Source organism: Mus caroli, chromosome 9 (genome assembly GCF_900094665.2).
Source record: "Mus caroli chromosome 9, CAROLI_EIJ_v1.1, whole genome shotgun sequence".
Taxonomy (NCBI): Eukaryota; Metazoa; Chordata; class Mammalia; order Rodentia; family Muridae; genus Mus; species Mus caroli.
The window spans coordinates 101,684,624-101,697,721 of NC_034578.1; the positions used below are offsets into that span (position 1 = coordinate 101,684,624).

General features: G+C 50.9%; 1 protein-coding gene across 1 annotated transcript in view; it reads left to right on the forward strand.

Annotated features, from left to right (window-relative positions):
• Positions 1–13,098, forward strand: part of Poc1a (POC1 centriolar protein A) — a 68,506-nt gene that overhangs the window by 16,198 nt on the left and 39,210 nt on the right. The window contains exons 8-9 of the mRNA XM_021172097.1: positions 7,822–7,890; positions 10,508–10,600. Of these exons, the coding sequence (XP_021027756.1) occupies positions 7,822–7,890; positions 10,508–10,600 (162 nt within the window). The remainder of the gene's footprint in view (positions 1–7,821; positions 7,891–10,507; positions 10,601–13,098) is intronic.

Sequence of the window (13,098 nt, forward strand, 5' to 3'; positions counted from 1 at the left end):
AGGTCATGACCAGAGGCAGGAATATCTGGGAGAGTCTAGAGCCACCGTGATTCTGAACCAGGCTGTGTGAAGAGGGAAAGGAGAGGAGAGCAAGAGAGTAAAGGGTAGACAGAAAGGATTGCTAACCAAAATGGCTGGATTATATAGGGAAGGGCATGCCAGCCATACCCTGTAATAGGTAGGAACTGAGGGATGCTGGGAGAACCTGGCTTCTAAGTCCGCTTGGATATGTTAAATAGGCACCTCAGCCATTTGCCATGGTTTGAGGCCTAACAAGGGCTGCTTGAGCCTCCCCAGCCCGGTCCCACTCACCCACCTGGCTCTGCCCTGTTTGGAGGTCCAGTGTCAGCTTCCCAAAGGGGAGAATGTTACAGGAGAACAGCCTTGAATATCTGCTTAGTTGGTTAAAAAAGCCCACCATTCAGCCCCCTCTGAATATGGAAAGCTGTGGTCAAGAGTGGTCTCTGATCCACTCCATCCTTGGAGGTTGGTGTAGGCTGTCTGTGACTTGAGAGTTTGTCAGCTGCTACCAAGCAGGTTGGCTTAGCTGCTGGAAGAGGCTCTCTCTGGCTGAGTCCTTGAGAGAATATCTAGCTGGAGTCACGTCGTCACAAGAGGCTGTTCACGTCGTCACAAGAGGCTGTAGACCACTGGTTCCAGGCCCAAGTACTACTCCACTTGGGTTGTCCATTCCCAGCCTTGATCTTCCAGAGGACGTGCAGGTGGGCTCTGGTGCCTTAAGCTTTCAAATCCTGTTCCAGGGGGCAGTGGTTTGATGGGGGATTAAGCACAGCTGTTACCATCCCACACCCCACTCCCAGCTTTATGTGGCTTAGAAGCTCTAGGGCTTGCAAGTGGCTTCACCCTGCAGATAAGCATCCTGGCAGATTAGGAAGCCCTTCTGAGGACAGGTGACACTGAGAGCCTCCTGAGCTTCTCAGGACAGCAGAGCTGAGACAGGTGCTCACATCACAGTCTCTGCCACACCCACTTGCCTGTCTCATGGCTTTGACATTTGCGCCATAGCTTTTACCCTTGGCTGTGCATCACTGGTCTGGATAAGATGCCAGCAAGTCTCATAGCTACTGTATTGCTACTTTGTGTGACCCTGTTCTGGCCTAGTAGGAGGGGTACCCCAGGAAACTAGCTTAAACTTGGGAGACACAACGGTGGGTTATGGGGCTCTCTGTGCGTGGTGGTCCCCAGGCATAATCCCTAGACGATGTCACCCAGAAGTGCACTGAGTAAAGTAACTTCCTTGGGCTGAGGGTGGAGCCAGGGGGACAGCCTCAGTCACACCAGGAAGCAGCCCTTGATCAGGAGGGAGGGGCTATGCACTCTGGAGAGCCGTGCTTCCATGTCCTGTCAGGGCAAGGCCTAAGCAGGCCCTTTTGGGGAGACTGTGGGGGGGGGGGTCCCACATAGGACGAAGGGCCAGGGCTGCAATACTTTGGGTGACTTTCTTATCTGGGTTGAGGCCACAGCTGCCTCAGTGTGCCTTTCCATTGTCTCCCTGGGTACAGGGGCATTAGCACAAAGTAACTTGCCAAGCACCAGTTTGAGCGCAAAATCAACTCAGTCAGTTTTGTGTTTCTTAGATTGGACCTGTGCGCAGATGTGGAAGGCAGCTATCAGCCAAGGAGTCATTCTCTGGTGTATGCTGGGCCAGACTTCCCGCAGCCAGGGGTTTGCTAGAGGGTGGAGGACCCCCACTGTGAGACTAGGGGCTCACTATGGGGTGAGGGCTCACATTGTGGGGCACAGGACTTAGTTTTGGGTGACTGTCTTACTTTGCTGAGCTAAAGGCTCACCTGAGTTTAGAGGCTCACTCTTGGGTGAGGAGTTTGCTGTGTGGGAGGGCCTCATTTTGGGGTAAAGGACTGATTCTGTTGAGCTAAGGACTTCCTCTGTGGGTTCCGGGGCTCTTACTGTGTAGAGTGAGCTGAGGGCTCACTCCGCAGGGTAAGCAGATTGCCTGGCTCCACTTCTTGTTTGCTCTAACAAATGCCTTAGGGCCACACCTCCAGACTTAGCAGCATACTGTAGCAGTCCCAGCATTGAGGAGCCTAAGGCAGAAGGTTTACAAGTTCAAGGACAACCTGGGCTAATAGTAAGCTGTTGCCTCAAAACAACAGCTATAAATAAAAAAATTCCCCAAGTTGGGAAATTGATGAAGCTAGGAAGTTGTTTTCTCATGCTCTGAGACTGGGAGGGCCAAGATTAAGGCGCTGGCCGGTGAGGGTTGTTGCTGTTCTCCGCTTTCAAGGTAGTACCTCGACACCGCCTGCTTCTGGGGATGAGTGTCATGTCCTGTGTCATGAGTTCTACCTCACTTGGCAGAGAATAGGTGGGCCAAAAAGCCAAATTCCCTGTCCGTTTATAAGGCAGAGCCTGACTACTGGATTTTCCCTTTAAGACCACACTTTGAAGCACTGCAAATTTTGGGACTAAATTCTAGCATGAATTTTTAGAAGAACAAAAACATTTAAACCATTCAGAGAGATAGAAATTGGTAAGTTTATTGTAGGCATAAAGATTTCTAGTGTTATCATGTGGGCTGGCTTTGGAACTCAGATTCCCGTAGTCCATTTCACAGTCCATGTTGCTTGCCTGCATGGGGCGTGTGTGGCCGGCTCTTCTGAGGTTCTGTGGGGACTCTACTGAGTGACGTGGCTGACAGGTCAGCGAGCAGGGTGAGTTCTTTGCTGGCTTAGACTTGCGTGGGCCCTGGCCCTTTTTCGCTCTGCCTTAGCTTGGAGCCTCTCAGCAATGGTGGGAGGCAGGGGACTGTCTGCAAGCCACCGGATTCAAGCCTGAGTGGACACTGCCACTCTGTCATTCACTGGATCATGACAGCTCCAGAGGGGGCCTGCTCCAAGTCTGAAGCTTGGGGTCTGCCACTATCATGACGCTAAGCAGGAAGGAAGGGTTCCCAGCTCGTCTCTCCACTCAGGGCAGATTTAGGGAATTGAGAGCTGTAAAGGAGCTGCCATGCGCCCCCTCATCTTACGTCAGGGAACACCAGCAGGAGAGGGAAGGGCTTTCCCACTAACTGCAGCTGTCATTTAAAGCTTCGTGCCCTGAGCAGGGCCCTCACAGATCTGTGTGGCAAGTGTGGGGGCAAGATGCTAGAAATACAGATTTATTTTTCTATATTTTCTGAAACACAGTCTTGAGCCACGCTCATTTTGGTTTAAATCCTCTAGAGCTATTTGGGAGAGGATGGTGGGTGGGTGTGGGCGGAGAGTTAAATCTGGTATTAGTGGCTGTGCACTTGGTTTGCATGTTACTGCAGACTGTTACTGTGGAGAGACTGAGTAGCAGGCCATCCGCTGAACACAGGCGTCTGCCATAATGTGGGTGGGAACGCTTACATTGGACAGAAGCTGCTAGCTGTACTCGGTGGGCTCCTGAGGGACCCACAAATGTGTCCTGGGCACGTGGGGCTGGGCTTGGGGAACTGGAGGAGAGAGAAGAATCTTTGGTGCTTGTGCAACCCCTAGGCTTCAGCAGTGGAGGTGAGATTCTGGAATGGGTCTGTTTACCCCGTGTCCCGAGTCATTTAGTCCTCCTCCAGTCACTTCATTTTGGAGTATGTTAGTAGTCATAGGGTCGTACTTGGAATTGGTTAGACCCCTCTGGGAAGTATAAGGAGCCATGTAGACAGTAGTGGCGTGCACCACCGTAAGAAAGCAGAGTCAGCCTGGCCCCTTGTCACCTTCTAGCAACCCGAGTCGGGAGCCGGGCCCTGCCTGGGTCAGGGTTGAGAGACTTGCTGTCCCTGGGTAGCACCTCCTACACAGAGTTGCAATGTCCCTGTGGGTCACCACTTAGATATATAAACACTGGACTGAATTTCAGCATAGGGTCAGAGGCCAGAGCACCCACACCAAAGTTCCCTGGCCTCCTAGTCACCATATCTCTGATGGCCACTCTTCTTTTTGTCCTTCTCAAGGAGTGTGTGGTGTGATAGTCCTGTTTGCTTATTGGTACCTGGCTAGGCTTCGGCCAGTGTGAGGAGAGTGCTGAGGTCTGGATGGGCTGCTTAAGGGTAGCACAGTATGCAGTCCGCTTACTCACTATGGGGCTGTTCTGCCTGTCTGCCCTGCCTCCTTCTCTGCCTCCCTCTCTCCTCCCTCCCTCCCTCCTTCCTTTCTTCCTTCCATCCTTTTCCTCGTTTCACTGATGCTTGCTGTTTAAAGGAAATAGACATAGAACTGACCAGATTGCTTGTGGGTAAAGAACCTTGCCGCCAAGCCTGATGACCTATATTCTCTACCCAGAACCCACCTCTGCAAATAGTCTTGCTTCCACATGTGTGCCATGGTGCGCATGTTCTTGTTAAATAACTAAATAAAGTGTAAAGGAAAAAAAAAAACCAGAATAGCATAGATTCTGTGAGGCTGGAAATTGACCAGGGAAAGAGGCATGTGGTGAAATGGCAGTGTGAGCTCAGCCAAGCACCATAGGGTGAGGAAAGAAACAGGGCAGATACCATGTGTATGCAGTGTTCATGACAGATTAAGAAATGTCACCTCATAGAACAGCTTTGGGGAAGGAGAGGCCTGGCCTGCCGAGCTAGAGCACCTGCATGGATGCAGTCAGGAAGCAGACACGGGGCAGACAGGCTTGCCAGCACATGGGGCACTGCTGCTGTGGGGTGCAGGGCAGCTGGAATCACACTGCCGAAGGCCCAGCAAGAGATGATGCTCAGGCCACATTTAGGACCTGAGGAGGGGCCAGGGACAGGCCTGCCCTTGGGAGGGAAGAACCCAGCAGCATTCCTGCCTGGAGCCGGGTGCAGGGCACTAGGAGTGATTAATCAAATGGAAGGAACAGGCTGCCACCAAGCTAGAACACACCGTAGCTGATCAGTGACATGCATAGAAAAGATTCATTCACTTCCAAATAACTGACTGCCTGAAGAAGAACTGGAGTCAAAACTGGCAATTTGGGAGGGCATGTCTGTGAGCACATTACAGACTAGGAACTTGTGGGATCTGGCGAAGGTGGAGTCATAGACAAGTGTATTTAAGATGAAGGACGATTGAGAATGACTGAGGAGCTGGTGCTGGGGCCTCTACAAGGAATCCTGAGAAAGAGGCCTTTTCTGGCCCAGCCTTTGAGGAGCAGCGAGCAGTCAAGTAGGTAGAACATTGCTGAAGAAGGGAGGAAAGAGCCTGGCAAGGTGAGCAGAGGCCAGAGCAGAGATCAGGTAGAGGTCAGCAACAGAGCCTGGTCTGCAAAGTCAGTCTGAAGTACATCATCATGTGATCTCATCATCAAGCAAACATTGTAGCCTGCACTTGACAAACCGAGGGGCCACAATGGCCCGGTGATGCAGTCTGAGGAGCCCAGGCTGCTTCCCAGGGCTCTGGACAAGCTAACAAGACGCTGGAGGAATGCTGTTCTTTCTAGGGGTGCAGAGGGCCCTGGTTGCAGGCGTCTTGCAGTTCTCTTAGTAGACAGGCACTGCTGGGGAGGAGTGTGGGCCCCACAGAGCCTCCTGGCTGTGGGTGCATCCCTGAAGTGCAGTGCCTGGCCTCTGGCCCTGACCCCTGTAAGCGGAGTTCATTCTCCAGTGAACACTCCTGTTGCTGCTGCCATCTTGTCCCCAGCCTGGCATCTGGTGGTGGAGTGATGACAGGCAAGGGGAGTGGGCCACCTGTGTGCGTGTGCTGGCTGCATGCTGGCCCCTCCTGGCGCTCTTCCCATGAGCTCTGGATAGGCAGAGGGACTGGTCTGCCTTTGATGAGCCCTGGGTGGGCGGAGGGGCCGGTCTGCTTTTGAAACCCTGTGCTCTGGTTTCTTCCTGTTTCTTTCTTACCGATTTGGGTTTTTCCCCCTCAAAATGAAGAAGCATTTTGTTGTCTTTTTTTTTTTTTTTTTTTTTTACTATACCACTGACATACGTTCATTAAAAACTTACAAATATGAAAATGGCCATGATGTCAAGAATCAGGTAGATATTCTTGGAAAGTGTATCACCTCTCTCCGTCAGCCTTGTAACCCCTTGCCACCTGTCCACTAGAAGGGACACTCCCCAGCTCCACTCTCTGCACGTACAGCCAGTGTTACTCAGAAATGGAGTCACGTGGACCAGGATGCCTTGCACCTGGTATTTGATGCTCACTGTTCACAGATGTGAGTGGACAGTGTTCCCTATCAGTAAAAGTGGGTCTGTGTTATCTTGGTTGACTGTAGCTTAGAATTTCTGGGGCTGCCAGGGGTAGGGTACACTGGAGCCTGTGGCTCCACTTGTGTGGAGAGGGGGGTGACAGGCAGGTGTTGGCTTTGTATTGTATCCACTTGGGCTTTGTTTCCTCCAGCTTGCAGTAGCAAAGGCACACACCGTCCTCTGGGGATGAGATGGGTTAGTGCAGGTGCAGAGCTCTGAGCCATGCTAGCTGATGTGGGATTCTTTCTGTCTCTCACTCCATTCTGAACACCTCTGAGAGAAAGAACTAGAAATGGAAGTGTGAGCAGGCATGTACCCTCCTGTCTCTGCTCAACCTGCCTGTCTCCTGGGGGAGGAGAAGCTGCTCATGGCTGTGAGGTCTCTTTCCAACCTAAGCTATGCTGACTGCAGGGAGTCTCCCTAGCTTCCCCTAGTCTCTAGTCCAGACTATGCTGCTGAAGGCCTCTGCCGTGGGCAGGTCTTTTCTCTGTGTAGCCTTGGCTGTCCTGGAACTCACTCTGTAGACCAGGCTAGCCTCAAACTCAGAAATCCCTCTCCTGCCCCTGCCTCCCAAGTGCTGGGATTAAAAGCGTGTGCCACCACTGCCAGGCGTGGGCAATTCTTGTTACACTCTGGTGGTCTAAAGGAGCTGAGACGACCTTTGTGACAGATGCAGGAGTCAGCCTTTGACCGGGTTTTGCCTGCAGCATGCCAGGCACTCGCCATGGGAAATGCGGCGCTGGAGGTTTGCGTGTAAAGGTTGCGTCTGTGGCTGTGGCCAGATCCTTGCTTGGCTTATCTTTCTGGAATGGATTCCAGGCATATGGGGAGGAATGTTCTTTCTCTATTAGAACATGATGCTCCTCCCTTCAACCCAACCTGGGCGTGCTTGTCGGAGAGTGCTGCATAGTATGTACTTGCCATTCCCCTTTAGATGGTCGCTCTGACCGTCAGTCCCTAGGAAGCCAGAGCAGCACATCACCCAGTGTTAGGCCCAAACTTAAGGAAAATGCATGTGCATTGCAGAGACATTGGCGTCATTTGGTCCACTACCCAGGCACCTTCAGGGTTTCCCTCCTCAGCCCCCTTCTTGTTGTTCATACCCCTGACTTTGCCTTGTTCATTCGAGCCACTGGCTCCTCCTTGGGGCTCCCATTTCTCTGGGCTGCAGCAGGGCAGTGTTAGGCTTACACCAGATAGCTGAGTGCTGGTCTCAGCTGTGCATCTCACGGGGGAAGCCATGGAAACGATGCCAGCCAGGCCAGACTGCCAGGGTGGGTGTCCCGCTCTCCCCTCTGCCTGCCCTTGACCCCATAGCCTAGCCTCTAGTGAGATGTTTGGAGGCTGAGGCCCAGCTGTGCTTCTTGTCCTTCAACACATGCTGGTTTCTGGGACAGAGGCTGAGGAGGACCATGTGCTGAACAAGTGCCCAGGCCTTTGTCCCACTGCTACTGCCATTCAGGAACTGTGCAGTAGACTCAGAGTGACCTTTTGGGAGGGTTTTATATATATTGAGATAGGGTCTCATGTACCCCAGGCTGGCCTGGAATTGCTGATCTTCCCACCTCCACCTCCCAGCACTGGGATCACTGGTGTGCCACTATGTCCTGCTGATCTTTGCTCTTTGCTCCATGTTCTGCTAGGGGCCTGCTACCACTGTTGCCTTTTCAAGAACGGGGGAGTATTTCGCTTCTGGAGGCTCCGATGAGCAGGTAAGAAAGAATGGCCTAAGGAATCCGAACCCCATAGGAGGCTGGAGGCTTTCAGCAAATGATAGAGTGAGGGTGGGGCCCCCAGGACCCAGGTGTTGGCTGCTTCCCAGCAAGGCTCCCTCGGGGGTGACCTCATGGAAGTGTGTCAGACTGGAATGGGTTGGAAGGACTTTGAACTAATTATCATGGTGAAAAAGTTAGATTTTCAGGTTTTTTTTTTTCCTGATTGCATAAACAGTGAAGAATTACTGGCTACTTACTGCAGATCTGGTAATATCGTCAGTGTGGCAAGGATTTCATAGCTCATTTAGTTCTCCTGAGTCCTGTGGAGCGAGTCTTCCTATTTTATTCTTATAGATGAGAAAACAGTCCTAGCTGGTGGCAGGGACAGCGTGGGCCCTAAGCCCATCTGACTGCTGGGCCTCCTATCCCAGGAGCCTCTGCTCCATTATCTGCTGCCTTTTCCTTCCCAGCTCACTGCCCATCCTAAGGGTCAGCGTTTTCTGTATCCTTAGCTGAAGAGAGGAAGTCCTGTCCACCTCATCACCACTTGCACTGAGGCTTCATCCTGTCAGCCCTGTGCCTCTTTACCCAGACTGCTAAATGCCACGGGCTTATCTGCTGGGGGAGGGAAGTATGCTGACCTTGGTGCCTAGCTCAAAGCCTGGCCCAGGAAAGGTGTGGAGCACTGAGGGATGCACCCGTCAGCAGTCTCCCAGAATATACACAGCCCCCTTTGTCCAAGCACGGTGGAGGAAAGAGTAGTGGCCACCAACACGCTTGATCTGGTGGCTGCCGAGAATGGTCATCCTCTGGGTGCTCAGCCTAGACAAGTCCTGTTGGCCTTCTGTAAGTCCCAGCTGCAGTAAAATGTACTGATTTCTCAGTAAAGCAGAGGTTAACTAAAGGCTCTTTGTCCACAGCCTACATAAGAGCCAGCTTGTATCTTCCTACCCCATCACTAGGTCCTAGCTATCAGCCAAAGAGGAGGAAGGCCATGGAAAGCCTTGAGCCTTCAGTGAGTGTACAAGCAGGGTTGTATGGCGGACTCTTGAGTTGACTGGGTAGTAGATGTGCATGCTAAAAGCCAGGGTAAAATAGAGTCACCTACACAAGAAGCTTGCTGTGGTCTTCCCCAGACAGCGAGGCTGTCAATTCCCTCACCTTTTTCAGTTTGTTCTTGTTTTTCTGGGGTGACATTGGTGTTATGTCTACCTTCGTGCTGGCCACTCTGTTGTTGGTAATGTTAGGTCTCCACAGTTACGTAAGGATCTTGTCCATGTGGTATGTGTATGCCAACATTCAGTTTGTAAAATGGCAGATGAGGTACCCATCTGTATGCCCATCTCTCTGGGAGGTATGAACAGTGGTGGGTAACTGTGAGGAGCCTCCGGAGGAGTCATGTGCATTGCTGTTTCCCAGTGAGGTGGCATCTACATGTCACGTCTTCTAGAGTGATAGAGTGGTGGCTCTTGTGTGACACCACTGTTGCCTGATTCCCCCTCTAATGGCCGAGCCACCCTCTCTGAAGAGAAGCCAGCAGCACCCAGCTGCCATGGCTTCTAGCCACCACTAGGGCGTGCTCTTGCTTCCTGGCAGGGTGACTTTCTGAGCCTTTGTGATATGTTTTTAGGCATTATCCTCTTCTGGAAGACAGTGTGGTTAGTTAGTTGGTTAGTTGAGATTTTTTTGACATTCATTTTTGTATCTTTAGCTTTCTTTTTAAAATGAGAATAGGTGTTCCTTGCCTCTATGTGTGTCTGTGTATCATATTTATGCAGTGCCTGTGGAGGCCAGAAGAGGCCGTCGGATCCCCTGGTACTAGAGTTACAGAGGTTATAGTAGCTATGTTGAAATCAAACTTACCTGTCTGTCTGTCTGTCTGTCTGTCTGTCTGTGTAACTACATTGATCTCACTCTTTAGTGCTGGGTGGTCTGTGTAGACCAACTTGGCCTTGAACACAGAGATTTACTGGCTTTCACCTCCAGTGCAGATGCTACCATACCCGGCTAAGAGTGTATTTTTTTTTTATTGTTAAACTTATTGGGCTTAAAATAATAAGTGTGTTACTGTCCATTCCATGATGCCAGTGACTGTGTCCCATTTTGTCCTGTGAGCCTCCTAGCAACTCTGGGAGGTGGGAGCTGGGATCTTTTCATAGAAGAGGGCACAAGACAAATGCTGAATCCCTCTCCTAAGGCCTCACAGTAAGGGGCTAGAGTCAGGCCATTTGTCCAATAGTGTGGTCTGGAGTTTATCTTCATGACTTCACGATTTCACAGAGTGTCATGGGCAAGCCACTACCCTCAAGCCTTCCTTTCCAGGTCGACATGATAAACAAGGAAAAGGAAACAAAGGGATTTAATAGTGATTCTGACATTGAGACATCTATGGCACTTGGGTAGAGGGACAAACAGGTGCTAAGATCTAATCGTGCTACGTGGTGATACCCAATCCTGGTGCCACATGCACCAGGCCTGTCCCCAGAGACTCCTCATCAGGGATATGGGGCAGGACCCAGAGTTGAGTTGGCATTATCAGGTGGGAGCCACCACTGCTGAGAACTTTGGGGTTAATTCAGTTACCTCTCTCACCTCTGCCTGTTGCTCTTGGCAGGTGATGGTCTGGAAGAGTAACTTTGACATTGTTGATTATGGAGACGTGAAGGCACGGAGGCCCCCACCCCTAACCAGCTCTTCTGGAACTCTGGTAAGTGGCTTGGCAGTTAGGTCTTGAGCCATGTGACTCTGAGATAGTCACAGTGATCAGCACAAGGCTTGGAGATGAGGGGGCCTGGAGGCTTCTCTGTCACGAGAAAGGAACCCTGGTATGGTCTATCAAATAACACTTTGAGCCTTGGTGCCAACCCAGAATGAACGAAGGAGACATAAAGGCAGCAGAACAATTATAGGGTACAGGATGCTGGCCCTTTTGGTGGGGGTACTATCATGGCATGCGCTGCTGCTGGAGTGAGGCCAAGGCACACAAGGACCTGTCCCCTGCCGGGCCTTTCTTCGATCACAGGACCCACGTACATGGTTCCTAGAGGGCTCAGCTGGGACGGACGAATGGGAAAGACCCTGGTTTGGTTATTCTCACTTCTTTTTTCTTTTTCCCCTTAAACCATGTAGAGGAAGTTTGTTAGCCACAAACCATTTTTAGTACCTTTGTTGGTAAAAGGACATTCAGTATTCCTGAGTAAAAAGAATCTTTAATTTTGTAAAATAAATAATTGGGTGAAAAATGATAGCTGATAAAGGCTCATTAGATAAACCTATCACTTATTTCAACTTTGGTTGAAACCCCAAGGCTTTAAGCTTCTGTGGCCATGGACTATGTACTATGTACCCTCTCTTCCCCCTGGGCCAGAGAAGCACTGTGGCCTCCTGGGCAGGAGGAAGCTGGCCTGAGCAACAGGAAGCGGCTCGCCCAAACCCCCAGCAAGTCAAGGCTGGAACTCAGAATAGAAAAGGAAGCCTCCTGGTCTGTCCCGGGCTTGCAGTGGCTGAATCTCTCCTACCACTTGCCCAGTCTGCACTAGAACTGCCTCTGGAGTAGCCCACATTGTGCCTACAGTTTTCTCCCCAAGGATCTCTCCCTTGACTAGCCACCATGGCTGGAGGCTTTGTTTCTGTTCCGTGTCTGAGCTATGGGCTGTTTGGGGCTCTCTGGGTCGCCCCAGCATTCTCCTTGCTGCCGATCCCTTTTCTGCTTAGAAAGCACTTTGAATGGTGAGGCTGGGGTCCTCTGTGGATCCTGCCCTCTATCCTGCAGCTCCCTGACTGTTGGGCACTTACAGGGAGACCAGCACTGCTGAGACCTTTCCATGTGCTCACTGCCTGCAGAGCGAGTGGGCGGTTCTTGCCCTAGTTCTCTGGTGAGACTCTGAGCTGTAACCATGCTGTCCTCTGAGCAAGGCTAAGTAATCATGCAGGTGGCTGCTGGTGTCAGGGGCTGCTTGACAGCTCTTCCCATCCTAGGAAGCTACTGCTGTCTGCCTCGGGGGGATGGTTAGCATCGGGAGGAAGAAAAATTGACATTACTACTATTTTATTATTATTAAAAAGAGTTTCATGCAAGTATTGAGCGTATTTCTCCCACCCCCTGCCTTCTCCACTCTCTTCCTCCCCCTCTTGGCCACTGTCTTTGCCCCTACAGTTTAACTTGTACTTTCATGTTATATGTATATACACAGTTTATGAATTTATATTAGATATAAGAAGCGCAAATGAGAGAAAACATTTGGGACTGGCCTTTCTGAGACGGCCTTGATTTATTTAATCCACACAACTCTGATTGCGTCAATTTGCCTGCAAACAACACAGCTTTATTCTTTCTGTAATTTAGCTGTTGTGAGGAAGGCTGCAGGTGTCTCTGGGCTATGCTGACTTGGAGTGGCAGAGCTGGACCACACAGTAGATCTGCTTTGAGTTGTTTAAGAAGTCTCCACTCTGAGTTCCACAGTGGCTGCTTGCTTACATTTCCACCAGGGAAGTACAAGTGGACATTTTGTCTCCATCCTTGCCAACATTTGTTGTTTGTTTCTTACTGTCAATTCTGACAGGACTGGGGTGGAATCTCATTGTAGTTTTGATAACTAGTGAGATTGCCTGTATTTTTTTTTTCTTATAGTTATTAGGAAACTAACTTGGACAAACTGCCTGTTGTCCCTCGGCCCCACTCAGAATGGGGAACGCACCCGCCTTGTTTCCCAGAGCTTCAGGGCCTGAGAGTCTAGGGTGTAGTCACGTGGGTAGAGGAAGCCAGCGTGACAGAATGGAGAACTGGAAGTGAAGGGCTCAACAGGACTCAAGGTAGCCAGTTGTCCCCAATCTGCATTGAGGCCCATATCATGGCTATTGCTATAGTCCTACCAATGGGTGGCCCTACATGGGACTCAACAGGGGACAGGATATGAGTTCTGGTGTCATGGAGCTGCCTCTGAACCCTGCTGAGTAGTCCTGGGCAAGCACCCCATCTTCCCAAGCCTCCATTTCTTCAGGGGTTCAGAGTACTCACGGATGTGTCTTGAAGGCACCTAAAGTGACACAGTAATCTTAGCGTTATTCTTGGTTGAGATAGGAACTTCTTGTTCTTTGTCTTAAGTCCCTTCTAGAGCCTTGAGAGAACAGGTGTGCCTTCTAGACAGCCCACCTCCCCTAACACACACACCTAATGCTGCCTGAGGGGGTAGTTTCTCTGAAAGG